At 40.9% G+C, this 19,202-nt stretch overlaps 1 protein-coding gene across 4 annotated transcripts in view; it reads left to right on the forward strand.

Annotated features, from left to right (window-relative positions):
• CREB1 (cAMP responsive element binding protein 1) overlaps positions 1-19,202 on the forward strand; it is a 262,890-nt gene that overhangs the window by 92,406 nt on the left and 151,282 nt on the right. For 2 of the 4 annotated variants that reach the window (XM_029606357.1, XM_029606358.1), the window contains exons 2-4: positions 3,107-3,228; positions 11,850-11,996; positions 12,626-12,726. In XM_029606357.1, the coding sequence (XP_029462217.1) occupies positions 3,115-3,228; positions 11,850-11,996; positions 12,626-12,726 (362 nt within the window). In that variant the 5' untranslated portion in view covers positions 3,107-3,114. Of the gene's footprint in view, positions 1-3,106; positions 3,229-4,278; positions 4,393-11,849; positions 11,997-12,625; positions 12,727-19,202 lie in introns of those variants that run through there. The other 2 variants (XM_029606361.1, XM_029606360.1) reach the window with 2 other exon arrangements.

Below are 19,202 nucleotides of genomic sequence, written 5' to 3' on the forward strand. Positions count from 1 at the left end.
AGCCACGTAGGTATTACCCGCCTCCATCCCGTACTAGACAGTCTAGACCCTCTCAAAAAGGTCAGCCTCATCAACAGCCCCGCAGACTGGTCCAGCATCGGGGTTTTGACTCCTTTCTAGAGGGCAGAAATCAACCCCCACCTACCACACCCATTCCTGTCGGAGGCCACTTGTGCCGTTTTATCAGCATATGGCACAAAATTACAACAGACCAATGGGTCCTTTCTCCCAGGGTTAGCATCTGAACTTCCTCACACTACCACCGAACATTTCACCATGTCCGGTGTGGGGTCTAATCAATTGCTCTCCACTTCTCGAGGCAGAGCTCTCTGCCCTTCTGCAGTCCAATGCCGTGGAACTGGTACCTCGACTGCAGTGGGGTCAATGGTTCTAGTCTCGGGTTTTTTCTAATTCCAAAAAAGTCAGGTGGCATTCATCCTATTCTGGATCTATGCGCCCTAAACAAACATCTCCGCAAAGAAAAGTTCAGAATGGTAACCCTAGGCACTATGCTTCCTCTCCTGCAACGGGCACATTGGCTCTGCTCTCTAGATCTTCAGGAGGCTTACGTCCATATTGCCTTATACCCTCCTCATCGAAAATACCTCAGATTTATAGTCTGCCACAATCATTTCCAATACAGAGTGCTGCCATTTGGCCTAGCATCAGCACCCCGAGTATTTACGAAATGCCTGGCAGTAGTCACAGCTCACTTGCGACAACGCAACATCCACGTCTATCCATATCTAGATGATTGGCTCCTCAGAGGTCCATCCCAAGAGGTAGTGCTCCACTCCCTCCATTTCACCATCAGCCTACTGCAATTCTTGGGGTTCCTAATAATAAACTACCCCAAGTCACATCTGACTCCATCACGCACCCTCTCATTCATCAGAGCAGATCTAAACACTGTCCAGGCCAAAGAGTTTCTACCAAAGGACCGAGCACGCACATTATCAACCTTGGCCAAAGCAGTGCAGACTCGCTGAACCATTACAGCTCGTCATCTACTAACCTTATTAGGTCACATGGCGTCCACGGTTCATGTAACCCCAATGGCTCGACTAGCCATGAGAGTAACACAATGGACTTTTAATTGGGACCAGTAGGACTTTAAACACATGTCCCACATTGTTCATGTCACCAGCCAGCTTCGTCTCTCACTTGCTTGGTGGATACAGGAGTCCAATCTGCAGGAAGGACTACCCTTCCAACCTCAAATTACTCTGACAACAGATGCATTCAACCTGGATTGGGGAGCCCATGTCAACAACCTCCAAACCCAGGGAACCTGGACCACAGCGGAAGCAAAGCACCAGATACATTTTCTGGAGCTTCGGGCAGTTCGATATGCCCTCTTCGCTTTTCGGGATTGCCTCTCCAACAAAGCAATCCTAATTCAAACAGACAACCAAGTAGCAATGTGGTACCTCAACAAGTAAGGGGGGCACAGGCTCTTACCTGAGCAAGCAGGCCCTGTCCACCTGGCTGGCGGACTGCATTTCCTTATGTTACCAACAAGCAGGCCTTCCGCTTGTTGGTAAAAGCGCATTCAGTAAGAGCTATGGTAGCACACCTCTGTTCTGTATCTATTGCTGACATCTGCAGAGCTGCTACATGGAGCTCTCTCCACACCTTTGCAGCTCATTATTGTCTCGACAAGGCTGGCCGACAAGATTCCATCTTTGGCCAGTCTGCCCTGTGTAATTTATTTCCATCTTAATAACCCAACTTCCTGCCTACAACCCACTAAGAAACTCAGGCTACCCTGATACCCAAAACCACCTCAGTTGTTGTGCCTGTTGCACGTCGTTGGGTGTGTTTGGTTCATTCTATTCGGGCATCCTGTAGCTCGCTATTCACCCACATGTGAGAACTGCCATCCTGCTTGTCCTGGGAGAAAGAGTTGCTTACCCTGTAACAGGTGTTCTCCCAGGACAGCAGGATGTTAGTTCTCATGAAACCTGCCCACCACCCCGTGGAGTTGGGTTCGCTTATGTTTTATTATTTATTTTTGCTCGTACTTTTTGCTACAAACAAGACTGAAGGGGGACCCCTGCTGGATGCAGGGTTGGTGGCATGCTGAGCATGCTCAGTGTGCCAGTCAAAGTTCTAGAAACTTTGACAAAAGTGTTCCATGATAGGGCTCCATCCGATGATGTCACCCCCATGTGAGGACTAACATCCTGCTGTCCTGGGAGAACACCTGTTACAGGTAAGCAACTCTGCTTTATATTTAAATTCTACAAAAAAACATATATGGGGGAAACTCTAAATCAGCATGTCACAGTATTACTATTTTCTCTACCTTAATTTTAAGTCTTTAATTTGTTAAACTTAGTTGATTACCCTATTTAAACTTTGAATATGTTTGAGGAAAAGCTGTAACTGCTATTCAGGTGGCTTAGGGTGATCTGCATATAATTTGCTTTTCAAAGAAAACTCACTTTTGAGTTTCTTTGTGGGATTTGTATGTCATGAAAGTGTAACTACAGTATAGAGCTTTGACTTGAGTTTAATTTTACAAAATGGCAGTTTTTAGGTTTTTCGAGTTGAGAAATCATTTTCAGTGTTACTGTAGTGAAAAACAATTAAACAGCTGTCCATTTATAGAAATGTGGACTTCTTAGAGAGTTCTTTTGTGTAAGAAATTAGTAGGCGCTAAAGGGGAGCATTGAAAAGAGAATTGTATTAGATGCCCAGTTGACACGTAGACTCCATTATACTGTGCGATTCATAAAATGTTTTGCATCTGCAGGAATATTTTCCTTGCAATTATAGCAAATTGTAATTTGGCACTTTGTATATTGCTTTGTATATTGCCACAAATTGTGTTTTTACTTAATAACAATATCAGTCTGTTGTTAAACTGTTCCATCTATACTGTTTATACAAGATGTGCTAATGCATTTTAATACAGAAAATTAGGATATGAGAAATGCAAAGTCATGGAAATATTAATAGAAAAAAGATCAATCATGGATCATCTTTCAAAATATACCAAATTTTAGTGTCATTTTGAAGAATTGCTGGTATTTCATGGGAGCCACGTTAGCCATGAAGAAGGAACAGCCTTACTCCTGACACATATCACTGCGATTTGTAGGTTACTAAATGACCATGGAATCTGGTGCAGAGACTCAGCAGAGTGGAGATGCAGCTGTCACAGAGGCAGAAACCCAACAGATGACGATACAGGCACAGCCACAGATTGCAACATTAGCACAGGTATAATGTAAATTGGTCTAATGATTTTCTTACACAGAGCATTGCTCAGCCCATGAAACATCTGGTTGGGAGTGGTGGAAAAGGCTACCGATGCTTGTGCTTAATTGCATTTTTAAATTGAATCAAGATTAGGTTGCAGAGTATTCAGGCATGATGACTGGAGTAAGCTGTGCATTTGTTGTCTAGTTTCATTTGTCATTTTATGAAAACCTTCATTTCATCTCACTGTTCCAATCAAAGTTGCACCATTCAAATGATCTGTAGACTTAGTGGTGAAGACAGCCTGCTCTTTAACTGATTATTTCATTGGTTGGGGATTTAGAGAAACTAAACTCGCCAAACACACTTGTCTTCACTTACTATTAACCAAAGGTGCTCCCAGTCTTTGATCAGCGGTACAATTGATATAAATTCAGTAGCTCATTCATTTTTTATGTTTATTTAGATATTTTTGTTTTGGTCTTGTCCTTGTACTTTTGCCTGACCACCATCCATATTTTAATACTGATTCTAATTTTTAGTATAATAACCAGTAAAAAAAATTCCCCTTGTTTCCAGTTTCACACTGTGGTAACGCATTACATTAAAATAAAAGTTAGGAGGCTAACACTAAGTATAGGCCAATGCTCTGTTTCTGTATCATAAGAGAACAGGTCAGATTGTTTCATCTAAAACTTGCAATTTGATTAATATGCCCTCAAGCTGTCTTTTTATATGTATTGCGTAAATAGATGGCGGGCATCTTTTCAAAAGATTGGGAGGTTTTTTTATTTAGAAATAAGTTATTGCTTGCTTTGCAAAGTGTGTAAATTTTTTTTGTACAAATATTGATATGTTTAAATAAAATGCTCATCTGAACTTGAGGACTCTTTACCTAGATAAGTTATAAACAATTAAGTTGACTGTCCAGCAAGATACATCTAATGAGATCAAAAGCAGTTATTCTAATTATAGAACCCTATGCTAAGAGAACTATTTAGGAAATTGAATTTAAATGAATATTGTAACTTCCAATACCTTTTTAAATCTTTCTCTCAACTGCTATTTAAGCTTCACCAGGCCTCTGCTGTCAGATAGTGCCCTCTGGAATTCCCAGTTGATTGACATGGAAGTTCCAGTTTCTAAAAGAGCAGTAACGCCAGACAGTGGTTTAAATTTTCAAAGGTATGCAATTGTCTCTCTAGTCCAGAGTTATGCGTCTAATACTAGGTTTATAAAAAAAATAGAATGAATTTTCAAAGATCACTAGATGTTCAGTCAGAAGCAGGCACAGCCCTACAGCAAATTTTGTACTTTAACTTAAAGTCCTCAGTCTAGCCCTCCAATTCACTTCATACACAGATTTGGGTACCAAAGATAGAGGGAAAGAGGGGTTAGGAGTGTCCGTGCAGCCCAGAAGGGGCTGTACGATTAATGCTGAGTAGAGCAATGCAACATTTCCGTTATTACACACAGTTTCAAAGAAATGTATATACAATATATATTTTTAAGTCTTCCAGAAGTCACATTTTTCTGATTTTTTTTTTTTCTTTTCCCCTCTCCTCTGCCTTCATTTTATACATTCTCTAATTCCCTTTTGGAGCTTTTTCATCTTTCATTCTTTTTCTTCCTTTTTCAGTTTTTTCCTCCTTTCCATCTGTCTATCCATCATTGATCTTTTTCTTATGTGTCACTTCTCTCTTCTTCGACTGTTCTCAACCTGCATAAGTTTAATTCCTCACCCTTATTTCTCTCCACCTCCTCATCTTGCACCCCACGTTCGTTCTGGTAGTTTATAAACAAATGAGGACCATCATAGTGGATCAGACTGAAAACCTAGTATCCTGTTTCCGACTGTTGCTAATCCAGGTCACAAGTACCTGGCAGGATCCTAGATAGTAGATAGGCATACGCAGCATGGAATCTATGGATAAGCAATGGTTTTACCTAATTCTACCTGGTTAATAAGTTTATGGACCTTTTTTTAAATCTAGCTATACTAACCTTTTTTTAAACCCAGCTATATACTAACTGCCTTTACCACACATATCCTCTGGCAATGAATTCTAGAGCTTACTTGAGCGTTGTGAGAAACTTTTTCTTCAATTTGTTTTAAATGTGCTATTTAGTAACTGCATGGAGTGTCCCCTAGTCATTTTATTTTTTGAAAGAGTAAATAACTGATTTGCATTTACCCTTGCCACACCATTCAAGATTTTATAGACCTCTATCATATCTCCCTCAGCCGTGTCTTCTCCAAGTGAAGAGCCCTAACTGCTCTAGCTTTTCCTCATAGGGGAGCCATTCCATCCCCTTTATCATTTTGATCACCCTTCACTGTACTTTTTCTTGTTTTACTATATCTTTTTTTGAGATGCACCAACCAGACATGCACTCGCATCATGGAGCAATTCAGAAGTATTATGATATTCTCCATTTCTTTCTTCAGAATGCCTAACATTTTTTGCTTTTTTGACCACAGCTGTATACTGTACTGCAGGTTTCAAAGTATTGTCCACAATGATACCTAGATCCCTATTACATTTAGTAAATTACAAACCACCACACTCACCTCCCGACGCCACTCAGCCTCCACACATCAGGAAGTTGCCGGAGCCTCTTTCCTATGCCACCATTCTACAACCTTGACGGTTGTCCTCAGCATGTCAGGAACATCGCTTGCTCCAACCTCTATGACCAATATGCTGCAAAGGCTCTACTTCCCCATAGGCGCATGCCTGCGCACGCATATGTGTTCAATGGCAGGAAACCAGGAGTGGCACTTTCTGATGATATCCCCCTTGGACTTATATAAACCTCAGTCTTGCAACACTTCTCTGCATCAGCAATGGGTCTCCTGCATCGTTATTTGTAGTGAGTTTTGCTGCTCCTGTTTATTGCCTTCCTGTTCCTGCCTAGTCTCTCCAGCCCATCCTTGCCTTGCCTTGCCTCTCCTCTCCAGCCCAACCTTGCCTTGTCTCCTCAGTCTTACCTGCCTTCCCTTGAACTGACTTCTGGATCTTACCTTTGTTTGGACCCTGACCATTCTTGTTTGCTGCCTGCCTCTGAGTCTAGACTGGCCCTAGATTAATGCCTATGCCATTGCCATAGAGATTCTCACCTAAGACCTGCCAGCCCCTAGAACCCAAGAGCTCAATCCAAGGGGAAAGGGGTTGTATAGGTGAAGCTCCTATTCAGTCTCTCTTCTGTATAGCTCTGACAGCTGTCGGTGAGAGTCTATGGGACCTACCGTGTAGGTTGGGCCAACCTTACCACAATAACAAGGGTCACAGATCTTACAATCCCTTTCTTGGATGGTGACTCCTAATCTGGAACCTGATATTGTGTAGCTACCATTAGGATTGTTTTTGCCTATGTGCATTACTTTGTACTTGTCCAGATTAAATTTCATCTGACATTTGGATGCCCAGTTTTGCAAGGTCATCCTGCAATTTCTCTAAATCCACTTGTGATGCAACAATGTGGAATAATATTTTGTCATCTGCAGATTTGATTATTCCACTCATTGTTCCTTTTTCCAGATCATTTATAAATGTTAAAAAGCACCAGTCCCAGTACAGATCCTTGAGGCACTCTACTATTTATCTTCCTCCATTGAGAAAACTGATCATTTTGTCCTACTCTGTTTTCTGTCTTTTAATCTATTCAGAATCCACATTAGGATAATGCCTTCTATCCCAGGACTTTTTAATTTTCTTTCATGTGGAACTTTGTCAAATGGCTTCTGGAAATTCATATACACTATATCCACTGGCTCACATTTATCTACATATTTGTTAACGCCTTTGAAAAAGATTGGTGAGGTAAGATTTCCCTTGGGTAGATCCTTGTTGGCTGTATACCATTAAACCGAGTCTGTCTATATATTCTCTAATTATATCGTTTTTCCAGGCACTGGTCTATGGTTTCCTGGTTCACCCCTTGAGCCCTTTTTAAAAACTGGCATTAGTCTCCCTCCGATCTTCAGATGCAATATATGATTTTAATGATAGATTTCAAATTTCTAGTTAATAGGCCTGCAGTTTCATTTTTTAGTTCTTTCAGAACTTGGGGGTGTAAACCATCTGGTCCAGGTGATTTGCTATTCTTTAGTTTGTTAAATTGCACTATTACATCTTCAAGTTCATTACCATGACATACCATTTCTAGCATGGGTATCTCCCCAATATCCTCCTCAGTAAACACTGAAGCAAATAATTAATTTAGCCTTTCCACTATGACCTTGTCTTCTCTAAGTGACTCTTTTATCCCTCAATCACAAGCTTCCTGCTTCAGATGTGTTTAAAAAAAATTATTATGAGTTTCTTTTCATAATCTCTCTTTATCAGTGTTTTGCATCTAACTTAGCCAGTGCTTATGCTTTTTCCTATTTTCTTCATTTGGATCTTCTTTCCATTTTTTTGAAAGAAATTCTTCTCTTGTCTGTAATAGCCTCTTTCACTTCACCTTTTTAACCATACTGGCAGTCATTTGACTTTCCTTATTTTCCAGAATATGGCTTTCCATGCATTCTATAATTCTGCTGCCATTCCTCCATTTCCCTTTCATGCCCCTCATCCATACCTTTTCTTCCTTCCATGCCTCATTTCTCTCTCTCCTCTTCCATTTTTTTTCTCTTGCTTATCTCTGTCACCAGTTTCTTTTTGTTCTTTCTCTGTTGGTCTCATTCATCATACATATTTCTCCTCACCCTCTCCATAACATTTCTTTCCATATTCTGTTGACTGGAGTATTCCTCCATTCCCTGTAACTGAATGTAGTTAGCACAGTGTCATACTTCCCATCCCCTCAGTAAATAGCCTAGCAAGATGGCTCAACTTTTCCCTGCAGTTGGTAGCTTAGTTGAACTCTGCCAGACTGCAGTTTCTATGCTTAATGGTAGCCTGTGCCCAGGCCCTTATACATGCCCTTGCATTCACTCATGATGCTGAAAATTTCCCCATTTTAGACGTGTAAGGTTTTGTATATATTAAGCCGAAGATCATTTTCAAAGTGTTAGACGCTTATGTGCAGAGTATCTACTTTAAAAAAAAAACTTCTGTATTCCCAGACATTTAACCATCAAACTTTTAAATTAATTTTTACATAAGCATTATTAGGCAGTTCAACAGAAACAGATGTGCTCAAATATGAAGTTTTTAAAAAGTAAAATTAAACCAGTAGTTATTAATACATAATTGTGCAAGCCTTAGTCATAAAAAATGATATGTAAAACTGTTCATACCATGATAGAAAAGAGAATACATTATGAAGAGTGGACAAATAGAAAATGTCTGAGGTAAAGAAAGTTATTAATTGCAGCCACCTTGGAAAGCATAAATGTATATGTCATACTTCAGGAAGGGCCCAAACCCTGCAGCCCCGTTGTCTTAAGAGTGCTGCTAATTTACACACCATGACCAATATACAGATGTCACAGAATGGTGGTACAATCTGTATAAGTATGTATAAATTATTATACTCAGTAGCAATATAGTTTTGAAAGTGGCTGTTGGATTTTAAAATCAATTATTTTCTCATGTCATTAAGAAAATGTAAAGATAAAAATGGCCAGGTTCTTTCAGGTCTACAATACACACACAGCCATAGTCAGGATTTAATAATATGGTACTCAAATTACTGTAAACGAATTAGTACCTGAATCAAGAAACATGACTATTAAGAAATGAAAAGAAAGCATATTAAACAAAACCTATCTAATAGAGATCATGTGAGAACTAAGATACCTTAAAAATTCAAATAGATCTTTCAAGTACATAATCGGAATATAGAAATCTAAATAAATAAATACAAATAATAAACCAGTACAAATATTTATAAACTAAAGTGACTTTAAATTGTTGCTATGAAATTAAAAAAAAAATGTTTTAGCTGAGTGATTCTAGATATTTATATATCTTAGAAACAATACTTTGTTCAGGGTTTCGCACTAACATAGCATTTAATATACTGTAGAAAGCAAAGATACATTTAATGGCCAAAGTTTTGACATTTACATCTGATTATCTAAAGGAAAGCCATGCTTTCAAATGCAACATTTAGATGGCTATCTAAAGATATTTGCACATGCAACCTGAGTATTTGAAAATTTGTAAAGATATATCAAACTTATGTTGTTAGCCATTGAAATGTATGTTTTAGATAATTAACTTTCACACAAGCTTTTGAAAATATAGCCTGGTTATCAGATAAGCAGATTTCTTGGTAGTTGAAGGCACTTGCCTTTTGCTTCACAGATATCGAAGGTGTCCATTTGTTACTTATTTTAAGACATCCTGTTAAGGTGGTATTGCTTGCATAATTACCACTAAGGAATGGTTATTTCCTCACAGTTGATGCTGTTGAAAGAGTCGAGATCTGGAAGTAAAGCCGTGGGCCCGAACCCAACATAGTGTTGAGAAAGAGAAAATGGCTAATAAAGAGGTCAATTTATTATAGTAACATAGTAAATGATGGCAGAAAAAGAGAAGTTATTCCATCTAGTCTGTCCAGTTGCGATTTCTTTACTTTGGTGAGAGATGCATGTAACATCCAAATGCAGTCCAGCACCAGTTCTCCACCCATGTCTTTTACCTGATCCTTCAATCCTTTTCCTACTACTACCTTCCATATCGATCCCAGGCACGTCCAGAATATGTTAATATACTGGCCTCCACTGTTTCCACTGAAAGGCCATTTTAGGCCATGTTTTCTTCCTTTCTAATTTTTACAAGACCAACACTTAATCCAACTCCCAAGTACCTTACTATGTGTTTAGCCCCAGGCTTTCTAACAATCCACACAGCAACCAAAACCAGCAAGGCGGCTGTTTAAAAAATCAGACCATCTTTTGTTCATTGAAATATGGGTTTTAGCCATGGTCACTCCTTGCAGTTACCCCCAGTCTTAGATGCCTGATGCACGATACCACCGCTGTTAGTTGTTACCCTAGTTTATTCTTGGAAGTTAAAATCAATACCACTGCTATTAGGATCGAAACTGTTGTTCCATGCAAGTTACCCATAATGGCTTCCCCTGTGGCATGTGGTGTCATTAGTTCATACTTCTGCTATCCCTTCACTTTTTTAAAATAAAGATCCTGTGTGTTTATCCCATAAATTCTTGAAGTCCATTACCATTTTAGCCTTTAACATCCATTCCAGGAGGGCATTTTAGGTATCCAGCACCCTTTCTGTGAAAATAAGTATTTCCTGATATTGTTCTTTAGCCTGTCCACTTGGAACTTCATATCATTTCATATCCTCTCTGTCCCTCTTCTCTTCTAGGATTTTGTTATTTTAAATCATAAAATAGTATAAAAAGTGTTTAATGTTTAGTTTTTATCCAAATTTTGCAAAAAGAATTTAGGAACTCCAGACTTTTATGGCCATAAATGCTCAAATTTCTAGAGCACACTTTAATCAAAAAGTAGAAATTTCATTCCAGCATTCTGACCATACTCTTTACTTTTATAATTATTGTTTATAATAATTTGGATTTACATAGCGTGTCACCCAAACATTGTCCTAATTGATGCACAGTTCTAAAAAGGCAGTATTACTTTAGATGAAAACTGTAGCTTTAATGGTTTTAGTACTGTTTAAAATTGTTCCTCTCTACTGGTTACAAAAATACTGTACAATAACCCTTAAATTCCAAAATCATTCTACAGTAGCAGCAAGCCCCACAATTGCAAGAAGAATAGATATTAATAAAGAGCTCAAACTGTTTAAAAGGTATAATAGGTTTTGGTTGTAGTGGTACCTTACTATAGAAACACATAGTAAGGAAGTGTTTAAATAGCATGACCATGACCTTCCCTAAATTATATATTACCTTCATTCCCATTCATAATTATTTCATATGCTGCGCAGAGCCTCTTTTGCATGGTTCATTTATTATGTTTGTCATTGTGATATTAAAAACATGTATCTAATGAAATGTATGTGGTTTGTGTAGGCATTGTATTTCAATTTATTAAACAAGTGTATTTAGATAGAAGAGGTAATCTGTTTGTGTAGTACTTTGGCCAATATTTGGTGCTGTGTTCCTTTGTAGCATACTACAGAGAGTTTATGCATTGAAGGAAAAGATTATATGTAATATCTTTATATATTGTAAAACATTCTTATCAGTTTACATTAGAATACATATGCCTAACTCTCAGCTGTTGTCTTAGCTCAGCTGCAAAAGAGTTGTCAGCTTTATTCTCAGCTGGAAGAACTACATTAGCTACTTAAAAGTGATCTTAAAAAAACAGAACTCCAAAATAGCTGGGAGTAATCTGATAATCCAAACATATATTTACGAAACGATATATAAACTGAAATATTTCTTCATTTTGCATTAAGTATTTAAGCTAATAAAACAACACAAATGAGTGACTTAATGGTAGTAAAATGATGCATTAGTCTGAATAGTGTTAGCCATATCTTAAGTATTTGTGTTAATCTATTTAAGGAGCATAATTTATTTGACTGAAATCTTAACAGCAGTAAATTAGCTGATTAACCTTCTCTGAAAAGTTAATTGAAAATAGGAATACTACTTTAGTTTGAGGTTCCTTCATCCTGTACTGTTGATCCTGGCTTGCTTGTGTTCGCTGGTACATTTTTACAAAAGTCTGTATTTCTTTTTGATAGGTATCAATGGCAGCTGCTCATGCAACATCATCTGCCCCCACAGTGACCTTAGTCCAGCTTCCAAATGGACAAACGGTTCAAGTACATGGAGTTATTCAAGCTGCACAGCCATCGGTTATTCAGTCTCCACAGGTGCAGACAGTCCAAGTATGTATGTAGAGCCTGACTCCTGCCTTGCTATAACTGTCACTAACCATATCCATCTTTTCAATGCTTTTGTAGTTTTTCTCTTTTATTTCACCGTGCTGCACAATACTAGAAATCCCACATCTGTGAGATAGGATTTAAAAACTTTTAACATGACATGAAGTAATGTGGAACATTCATTAACTATTGTATGTATTAGCCTGTGATTTTCTTTTGACACTGCATTTATTTTTTCATGTATAAAAATATACTTATGTGTAAAACAATGTAGGTATGCTTTAAGAGGAAATTGTAGCTTCGTAATTGGGATAGAGAGCAAGTTTGAGAGAAACAGCAAGAAGTCTGTTTTTCTATGCTGAAAATATTGAAGTTTACTACTTCATCTTGTATGTAATAGTATTAACAAACATTTTGAAGCGCCTCTATACAAATTGTCAGGTGATCATGATCTATAATAATAAGTATATATACTTGTGGGGCAAAAGTAAGTATTCTCACCCAAAACAGGAGCAAGTACATCTTGAGAAAATGTTATACGGTATCTAGTACCTCTGCAGTATTTTGTATATGGGACAGGTCAGAAGGTTAGGTACAGCATTAAAGTTCTTTTTTTCCTGGTTTATCAACAGATATCCACGATTGCAGAGAGTGAAGATTCTCAGGAGTCAGTGGACAGTGTCACAGATTCTCAGAAACGCAGGGAAATCCTTTCCAGACGACCCTCTTACAGGTAAAGTTTGTATATAGGGACCTTCATTTTTTGTTTTTATTTTTAAAAGTTTTCCTGTGAATTTATTAGGGTTTATTGTGACGAGCAAAAACAGGAGAAGGTCAGTGGAAAAACGTGACTCATCATTTTTTTGGGTAAATTTCAGAATTTATTTTGGTGGATAGAAACCAGGAAAATAAAACATTTAGCAGATTTTCCCCACTCAACAGCATCCCTATCTCTTACCTAGCATGTCCCTTCTTTCCTCACATCCACAATGAGAATCTTCCTGTTCAGCCCCAGTTGCTACTAATGGGGACTCTAGGTTTCTCCTCTTTCCTTCAGCAGAATGTTTGCTGAGGTGCCTGTGCTTCATAGCACTGCACTTCATTTGTGAGGCCGGGGAGCCTGCCGAGAAGTGCTTCTGGTGGGTATGGCCCACTTCAAATGTTGCTTTGGCACTACCAAGCAAAATCTACTTTGACTGCTAGGTGGGGAGGAAGGCATATCAGCGGCACTGGAGGGCAAGTGTTTTTCTGGTGGGGCACAGGACTTAAAACACTGCAGGTTTTTTGACACATACTGACTTCCAGCAGTTGCTGGAGGCCTTGAGATGCATCTGCAGCTCTGGAGTTGCTCTTTAATCAGCCTAAAATTGAGATGAAAATAGATTTAAACTGAAAATGAAGAACCTTGTTTGTACAGTATACGTTTCTGCTTATGCCTGTGTGGAATATCATCTGTTCTCTGAAGAAAAAACAGAAGAGCATAGCACACTTAATACTTCAACCTAGACAAGCCATGGTTCCCAAACCTGTCCTGGGGGACCCCCGAAGCAGAAATACGCAATAAGCAGCCTAATGTCCAACAAAAGAAGATTTATTATGTAGAATCAGAATATGCAATAGGCCCGACTCCAACCGAGTTTCGCCCTCTTTCAATAGGGCTGCATCAGGGGAATTTGCATGTGATAATCTTAAATCTTCATCAGGGAGTTGTAAGTAAAACCTATGAAAGGTACAATTTGCATGTGATAATCTTAAATCTTCATCAGGGAGTTGTAAGTAAAACCTATGAAAGGTACAGAATTCAGATGCTGACCCGGTGTACAGCAAAACTTTAAGCTGATCGAGTATTCAGGATCTCAGTATTGCAAATCACTGCGATCTCTTCAGAAAACATTGTTTTCTGAAGATTTAAGATTTAAGATGAAGATTTAAGATTATCACATGCAAATTGTACCTTTCATAGGTTTTACTTACAACTCCCTGATGAAGATTTAAGATTATCACATGCAAATTCCCCTGATGCAGCCCTATTGAAAGAGGGCGAAACTCGGTTGGAGTCGGGCCTATTGCATATTCTGATTCTACATAATAAATCTTCTTTTGTTGGACATTAGGCTGCTTATTGCGTATTTCTGCTTGCTGGGGGATCCCCAGCCAGTCGGGGTTTCAGGATATCCACAATGAATATGCATGAGAGAAATTTGTATACAATGAGATAAATTTGTATACAATGGAGTCAGTTTTGTAATTCCCTCCTCTTTGTTGCCAGGACCTGCAGATCCTCTTTTTCTTCTCCTTGCTGCAGTGCCAGCAGCTTATTCAACTCTGTGGCGGCCTCCAGGCCGCCACCCTATGCAAGTGCACAGTTTGCACAGTGGGTTGCACTGGCCCTGTATGTGGAAGAGGTTCAAGATGGACTTTCTAGAGCAGTGGAGAGTAGGAGTACCCTAGTGGTTAGAGCAGCAGGCTATGAACCAGGGAATCCCTTGATACATCGAGGTGCCAGGGCGCCCTCAATTCTATCGGGGTGCGGGGACCACCCTTGATGTCATAAGGGCCTTCTGTACCATAGGCATCTGTGGAAACGGAGTCTCAATGCACTGGAGTCATCGAGCGCCTTGGGCCTTGAGGTGGCAGAGTAGTGGCACCATCCTTTAGTGCATTGATGTCCTACCCTTGCCATGGATGCCACTGTTGTTCCTTATGACCTTGGGCAAGTCACTTTATCCTCCATTGCCTCAGTACAAACTTAGAACGTAAGCCCTCTGGGGATATGGAAATACCTACAGTACCTAATGTAATCCACTTTGAAGTGCCGAAAAGCGGAATTAAAAAAAAAAATCTAAATTCATTCAAGGGATAAGATGTGTGTTCTAGATCTGAAGGATGCTTATGCATAAATTCCTATTCAGCCTGCCCAACAGCAGTTCCTCAGGTTTGCCCACCAATACAAGATGCTCTTCTTTGGCCTTCTGTAGAACCAAGGGTGTTCACAAAATGTTTTGCAGTAGTGGTGGAACAGTTTCGTCAGCAAGGAGTCAGTGTATTTTCATACCTGGACAAATGACTGGTGACTAGTCCATCCCCTTCAAGAGTTCGAGTCCCTCGATCATATGACCCTTTCAAGCCTGGGTTTCCTAGTCAACTTTGCCAAGTCAAACCTGATTCTGGCTCAAAGAATAAAGTTCATAGGAGCATGAGCTTCAGGAGAAAGTGTTTCTCCCTGTCAAAAGAGCAGCATTGTAAGGGGTCTTGTAAGGTTTTCTTTCATCAGAACTGAGCGTCAGCAAGACTGGTCCTGGTCCTCCTGAGACATATTCCTCTGACTTGTCTGTACATGCAAGGTCATCAATGGGGCTTCAAAACCAATGGGATCAGCTTTATCAGTCTTTATTCCACAGAATCTCGGTGATTACTGCAATGAGAGCATCCCCTCGGTGGTGGATGAATCCAGAGGTCACTAATGATGGGCTTCTTGTTACACATTCTACCACATCAAGTGACTGTCTGTGTATGCCTCCAGGGGGTGAAGGGCGTACACCAGAAAGGCATGGACCCAATGATTGTGATCCCCAGTGGAGAGCCATTAACAGATTAACCACCTAGAGCTGTGAGCCATCCACTATACTCTAACGAGCAGAGATACACTGGAATTTTAAATCACATGTGCATTTGTGCCTATATAATTTCAAATATGCCTACTGCACGTAAGTATGCTCCTAATTTTTGGGCGGATTTTCAGAGCCCTGCTCGCCTAAATCCGCCCAAAACCGGGCGGATTTAGGCGAGCAGGGCCCTGCGCGCCGGTAAGCCTATTTTACATAGGCCTACCGGCGCGCGCAGAGCCCCGGGACTCGCGTAAGTCCCGGGGTTTTCGGAGGGGGCGTGTCGGGGGGCGGGCCCGAACCGCGCAGCGTTTTCGGGGCATGTCGGGAGCATCCCGGGGGCGGGCCCGGGGGCGTGGCTACGGCCTCCGGACCCGCCCCCAGGTCGCGGCCCGGCGCGCAGGAGGCCCGCTGACGCGCGGGGATTTACGCCTCCCAGAGGGAGGCGTAAATCCCCCGACAAAGGTAAGGGGGGGGGGGGGGCTTAGACAGGGCCGGGTGGGTTAGGTAGGGGAAGGTGAGGGGAGGGCAAAAGGAAGTTCCCTCCGAGGCCGCTCCGATTTCGGAGCGGCCTCGGAGGGAACGGGGGTAGGCTGCTCGGCGCGCGCCGGCTATACAAAATCGATAGCCTTGCGCGCGCCGATCCAGGTTTTTAGCAGATACGCGTGGCTCCGCGCGTATCTACTAAAATCCAGCGTACTTTTGTTTGCGCCTGGAGCGCAAACAAAAGTAGGCCTATTCGCGGAGTATGAAAATCCGCCCCTTTATGTATAAACGGTTTTTATTAAAGGAAACAGATAACAGTACATAGGGAATTAGACATTTGTTTCTTCTATATCCCCAATTCCTGATTCAACCCATCTGAACAAGGTCTTCATTGCTAAACATCACCCCAACCCTTCCCCCAAAACCCCGACAGAAGTCCAAGCTCCGTTTACTCCATATCTGTGTGAGTCCACGAGTAGATGATCTTAGCATGCAGAAGTCGTATCAACGATTGAGAATCAGGCTTACGTGCCCGATGTGGTAAGGCTTGTAGGTATCCATTCCAAATCTGAAGAAATCTTTGGCGTTGTAGAAGACACGTCTTAGAGGCTATATTGTCCATCTGCATCATACGGTGTAAGTGAGTTCTCCATAGCCAAAAGGAAGGATCATCAAGCTCTTTCCAGGAAGTAAAATAACCTTTTTCCCCACTGCAAATGCTTTTCGTAAAAACCAACGGGTCCCCAAACCTTTAACAAGGGGTTTAGGGATGCAATCAAATAAAATCATGTAGGGTGATAGGGGAAGGTCAACTCCTATCATGTGTCCCAAATAATGCACAATCTTCCCCCAAAATAATTGAATTCTCGGGCACCCCCAGAAAACATGGGACAGATTCCCAAGGGAGCACGGGCATCTGGGACAAGAAGCAGATTGCGTTATCTTAGCGTGAAAAGCTATTTGTAGTGTAATATATGCCCGGTATAGCAGTTTCAATTTCATCTCTCTATAATACATATTACTCGTAATATGGGTCAGCGATTTCATACTGGCCTTAAAAACTCCCATGGGGAGCTGGAACACCCCATCCCGATTCCACCTTTCTACCACACATTTAAAGTCATCCTTATTTAAACCTTGGAGAAGTCTTTGATAATATTCAGAAAGAGACTGACCCATGTGACTGACCCAGCTTAAAAAAAGTCTAAATGGCTAGGAAATGGGCTGGATTTTTATGGGAAGTAGGGACTGAAGTGAGATAGTGACGAAGTTGCAGGTAATCTAAAAACTGAGACCCCAACAACCCATATATATTTTGAAGCTCCGCAAAGGAGAAGGGCGTGCCGGAAGCGTCCATGACATGACCCAGCATATGGATACCTGCTTCCTGCCACTCCTGAAAAACTTTAGATTGGGAGCCAGGAGTGAAATCAGGATTGCCCCTAATAGGTGTCAAAAACGCACTGAACTCTGGGATTCCCAGCTGCTGTGTTAAGAAACGTCATGCATGCCGAATAGGCGCTATAAGCGGGTCCAGCCTCACTGAAGAAGCAAGATCTCGTCCTGGGCACAGGAGTACAAAGTGAATATCTAACGGGGCTACTAAGGGCTGTTCTGCTAATGAAAATATAAAATTGGGATCTCCAGTAATCCAATCTCGGACAATGCGCAGGTTAGCTGCTACAGCATATCGTTGCAAATCTGGGATCCCCATCCCACCCAGTTCCCATTTCAATTTAAGCCAGTGTAGCGGGATACAAGCTTTCTTGCCTCTCCATAAAAAGGTACGAAGCATTGTGTCTAGACTCCTCTGATCTTTGTGGAGAATCAAAAATGGAAAATTTTGCAGCACATAGAACCACTTGGGCAGGATAATTAATTTAAATAGGTTAATGCGCCCTCCAAGCGACAGAGGTAGCTCGCGCCATAGAGCCAGTTTATCCCGTGTTAGGTTGAGTAGACGGGTAATATTAAGGGAATAGATGGAATTTAGATCCGTCGATAGGAAAATCCCTAAATATTTGAGCACTTCACCTGTCCATTGTAAGGGAAATGTCCCAGGCCATCTCTCCCTCATGTTAGATGGGAATCCCAAGGCCTCCGATTTATCCCAGTCAATGTTCAAACCCGAGAACTCACCAAAAATTTGAAATAATCCTAAAAGGGCCGGTAAGGAGCTCTCTGGAGAAGTAAGGAAAACAAGAATGTCATCCGCAAATGCGGAATACTTGAAAATCTCCTTTTGTTTCTGGGAATAAAACAGCGCTCCTCTAATATCGGGGGCCGCCTGTAAGGCCAAGAGCAACGGATCTAAAGTAGAAACAAAAGGGGGGACAAAGGGCAGCCCTGGCGAGTACCCCACAACACTGGGAAAGGAGATGACAAAGTACCATTAACAAATAGTCTTGCTTGGGGGGTGTTGTAAAGTAACTCAATAGCCTGAGAAAAGAAACCTTGAAATCCCATTTCCGTAAGCATTTGAAACAAAAAGCCCCACTCAACCCGATCGAAAGCCTTTTCGGCGTCTAGACTTACCACCAAAAAGGGGATGTCCGTTCGCCTACACAAAGCCATCGCTGCAGCCACCCGCCGAATATTAGTCAGAGCATAACGCTTTCTTACAAAGCCTACTTGACCTGGTTGAATTAGTGTAGATAAAATGGACCCCAAACGATCCGCCAGAATTTTGGCCAAAAATTTGTGGTCTACGTTCAGCAGGGAAATAGGCCTATAAGCTTTCGGTTCCAACTTGTCCTTCCCTGGCTTGGGAATTAGGGTCACATGGGCAATGTTACCATATGGTGGGAATGAGCCTCCCTCAATCAATTTGTGAAACCCCAAGGGGAGGAGGTTCGTTAAGGGATCTATTAAACATTTATAGAACTCAGAACTGTATCCATCCGGTCCCGGCGCTTTTAATTTTTTAGCATTCTGGATCACAGTCCGAACCTCCTCCAGCCGGATAGGCTCATTTAACCATCGCTATTGTGCCACAGTTATCGAGGGGATCTTAACCCGAGCAGAGAAATCATCCCAGGAATCCTTCTTCCAACCCTCAGATTGGTAAAGTTTGGTGTAGTATTCCTGAAAGGTGTTTAAAATATCAGGGGTGTTGTTT

This window comes from Rhinatrema bivittatum, chromosome 6 (assembly GCF_901001135.1).
Source record: "Rhinatrema bivittatum chromosome 6, aRhiBiv1.1, whole genome shotgun sequence".
Lineage (NCBI taxonomy): Eukaryota > Metazoa > Chordata > Amphibia > Gymnophiona > Rhinatrematidae > Rhinatrema > Rhinatrema bivittatum.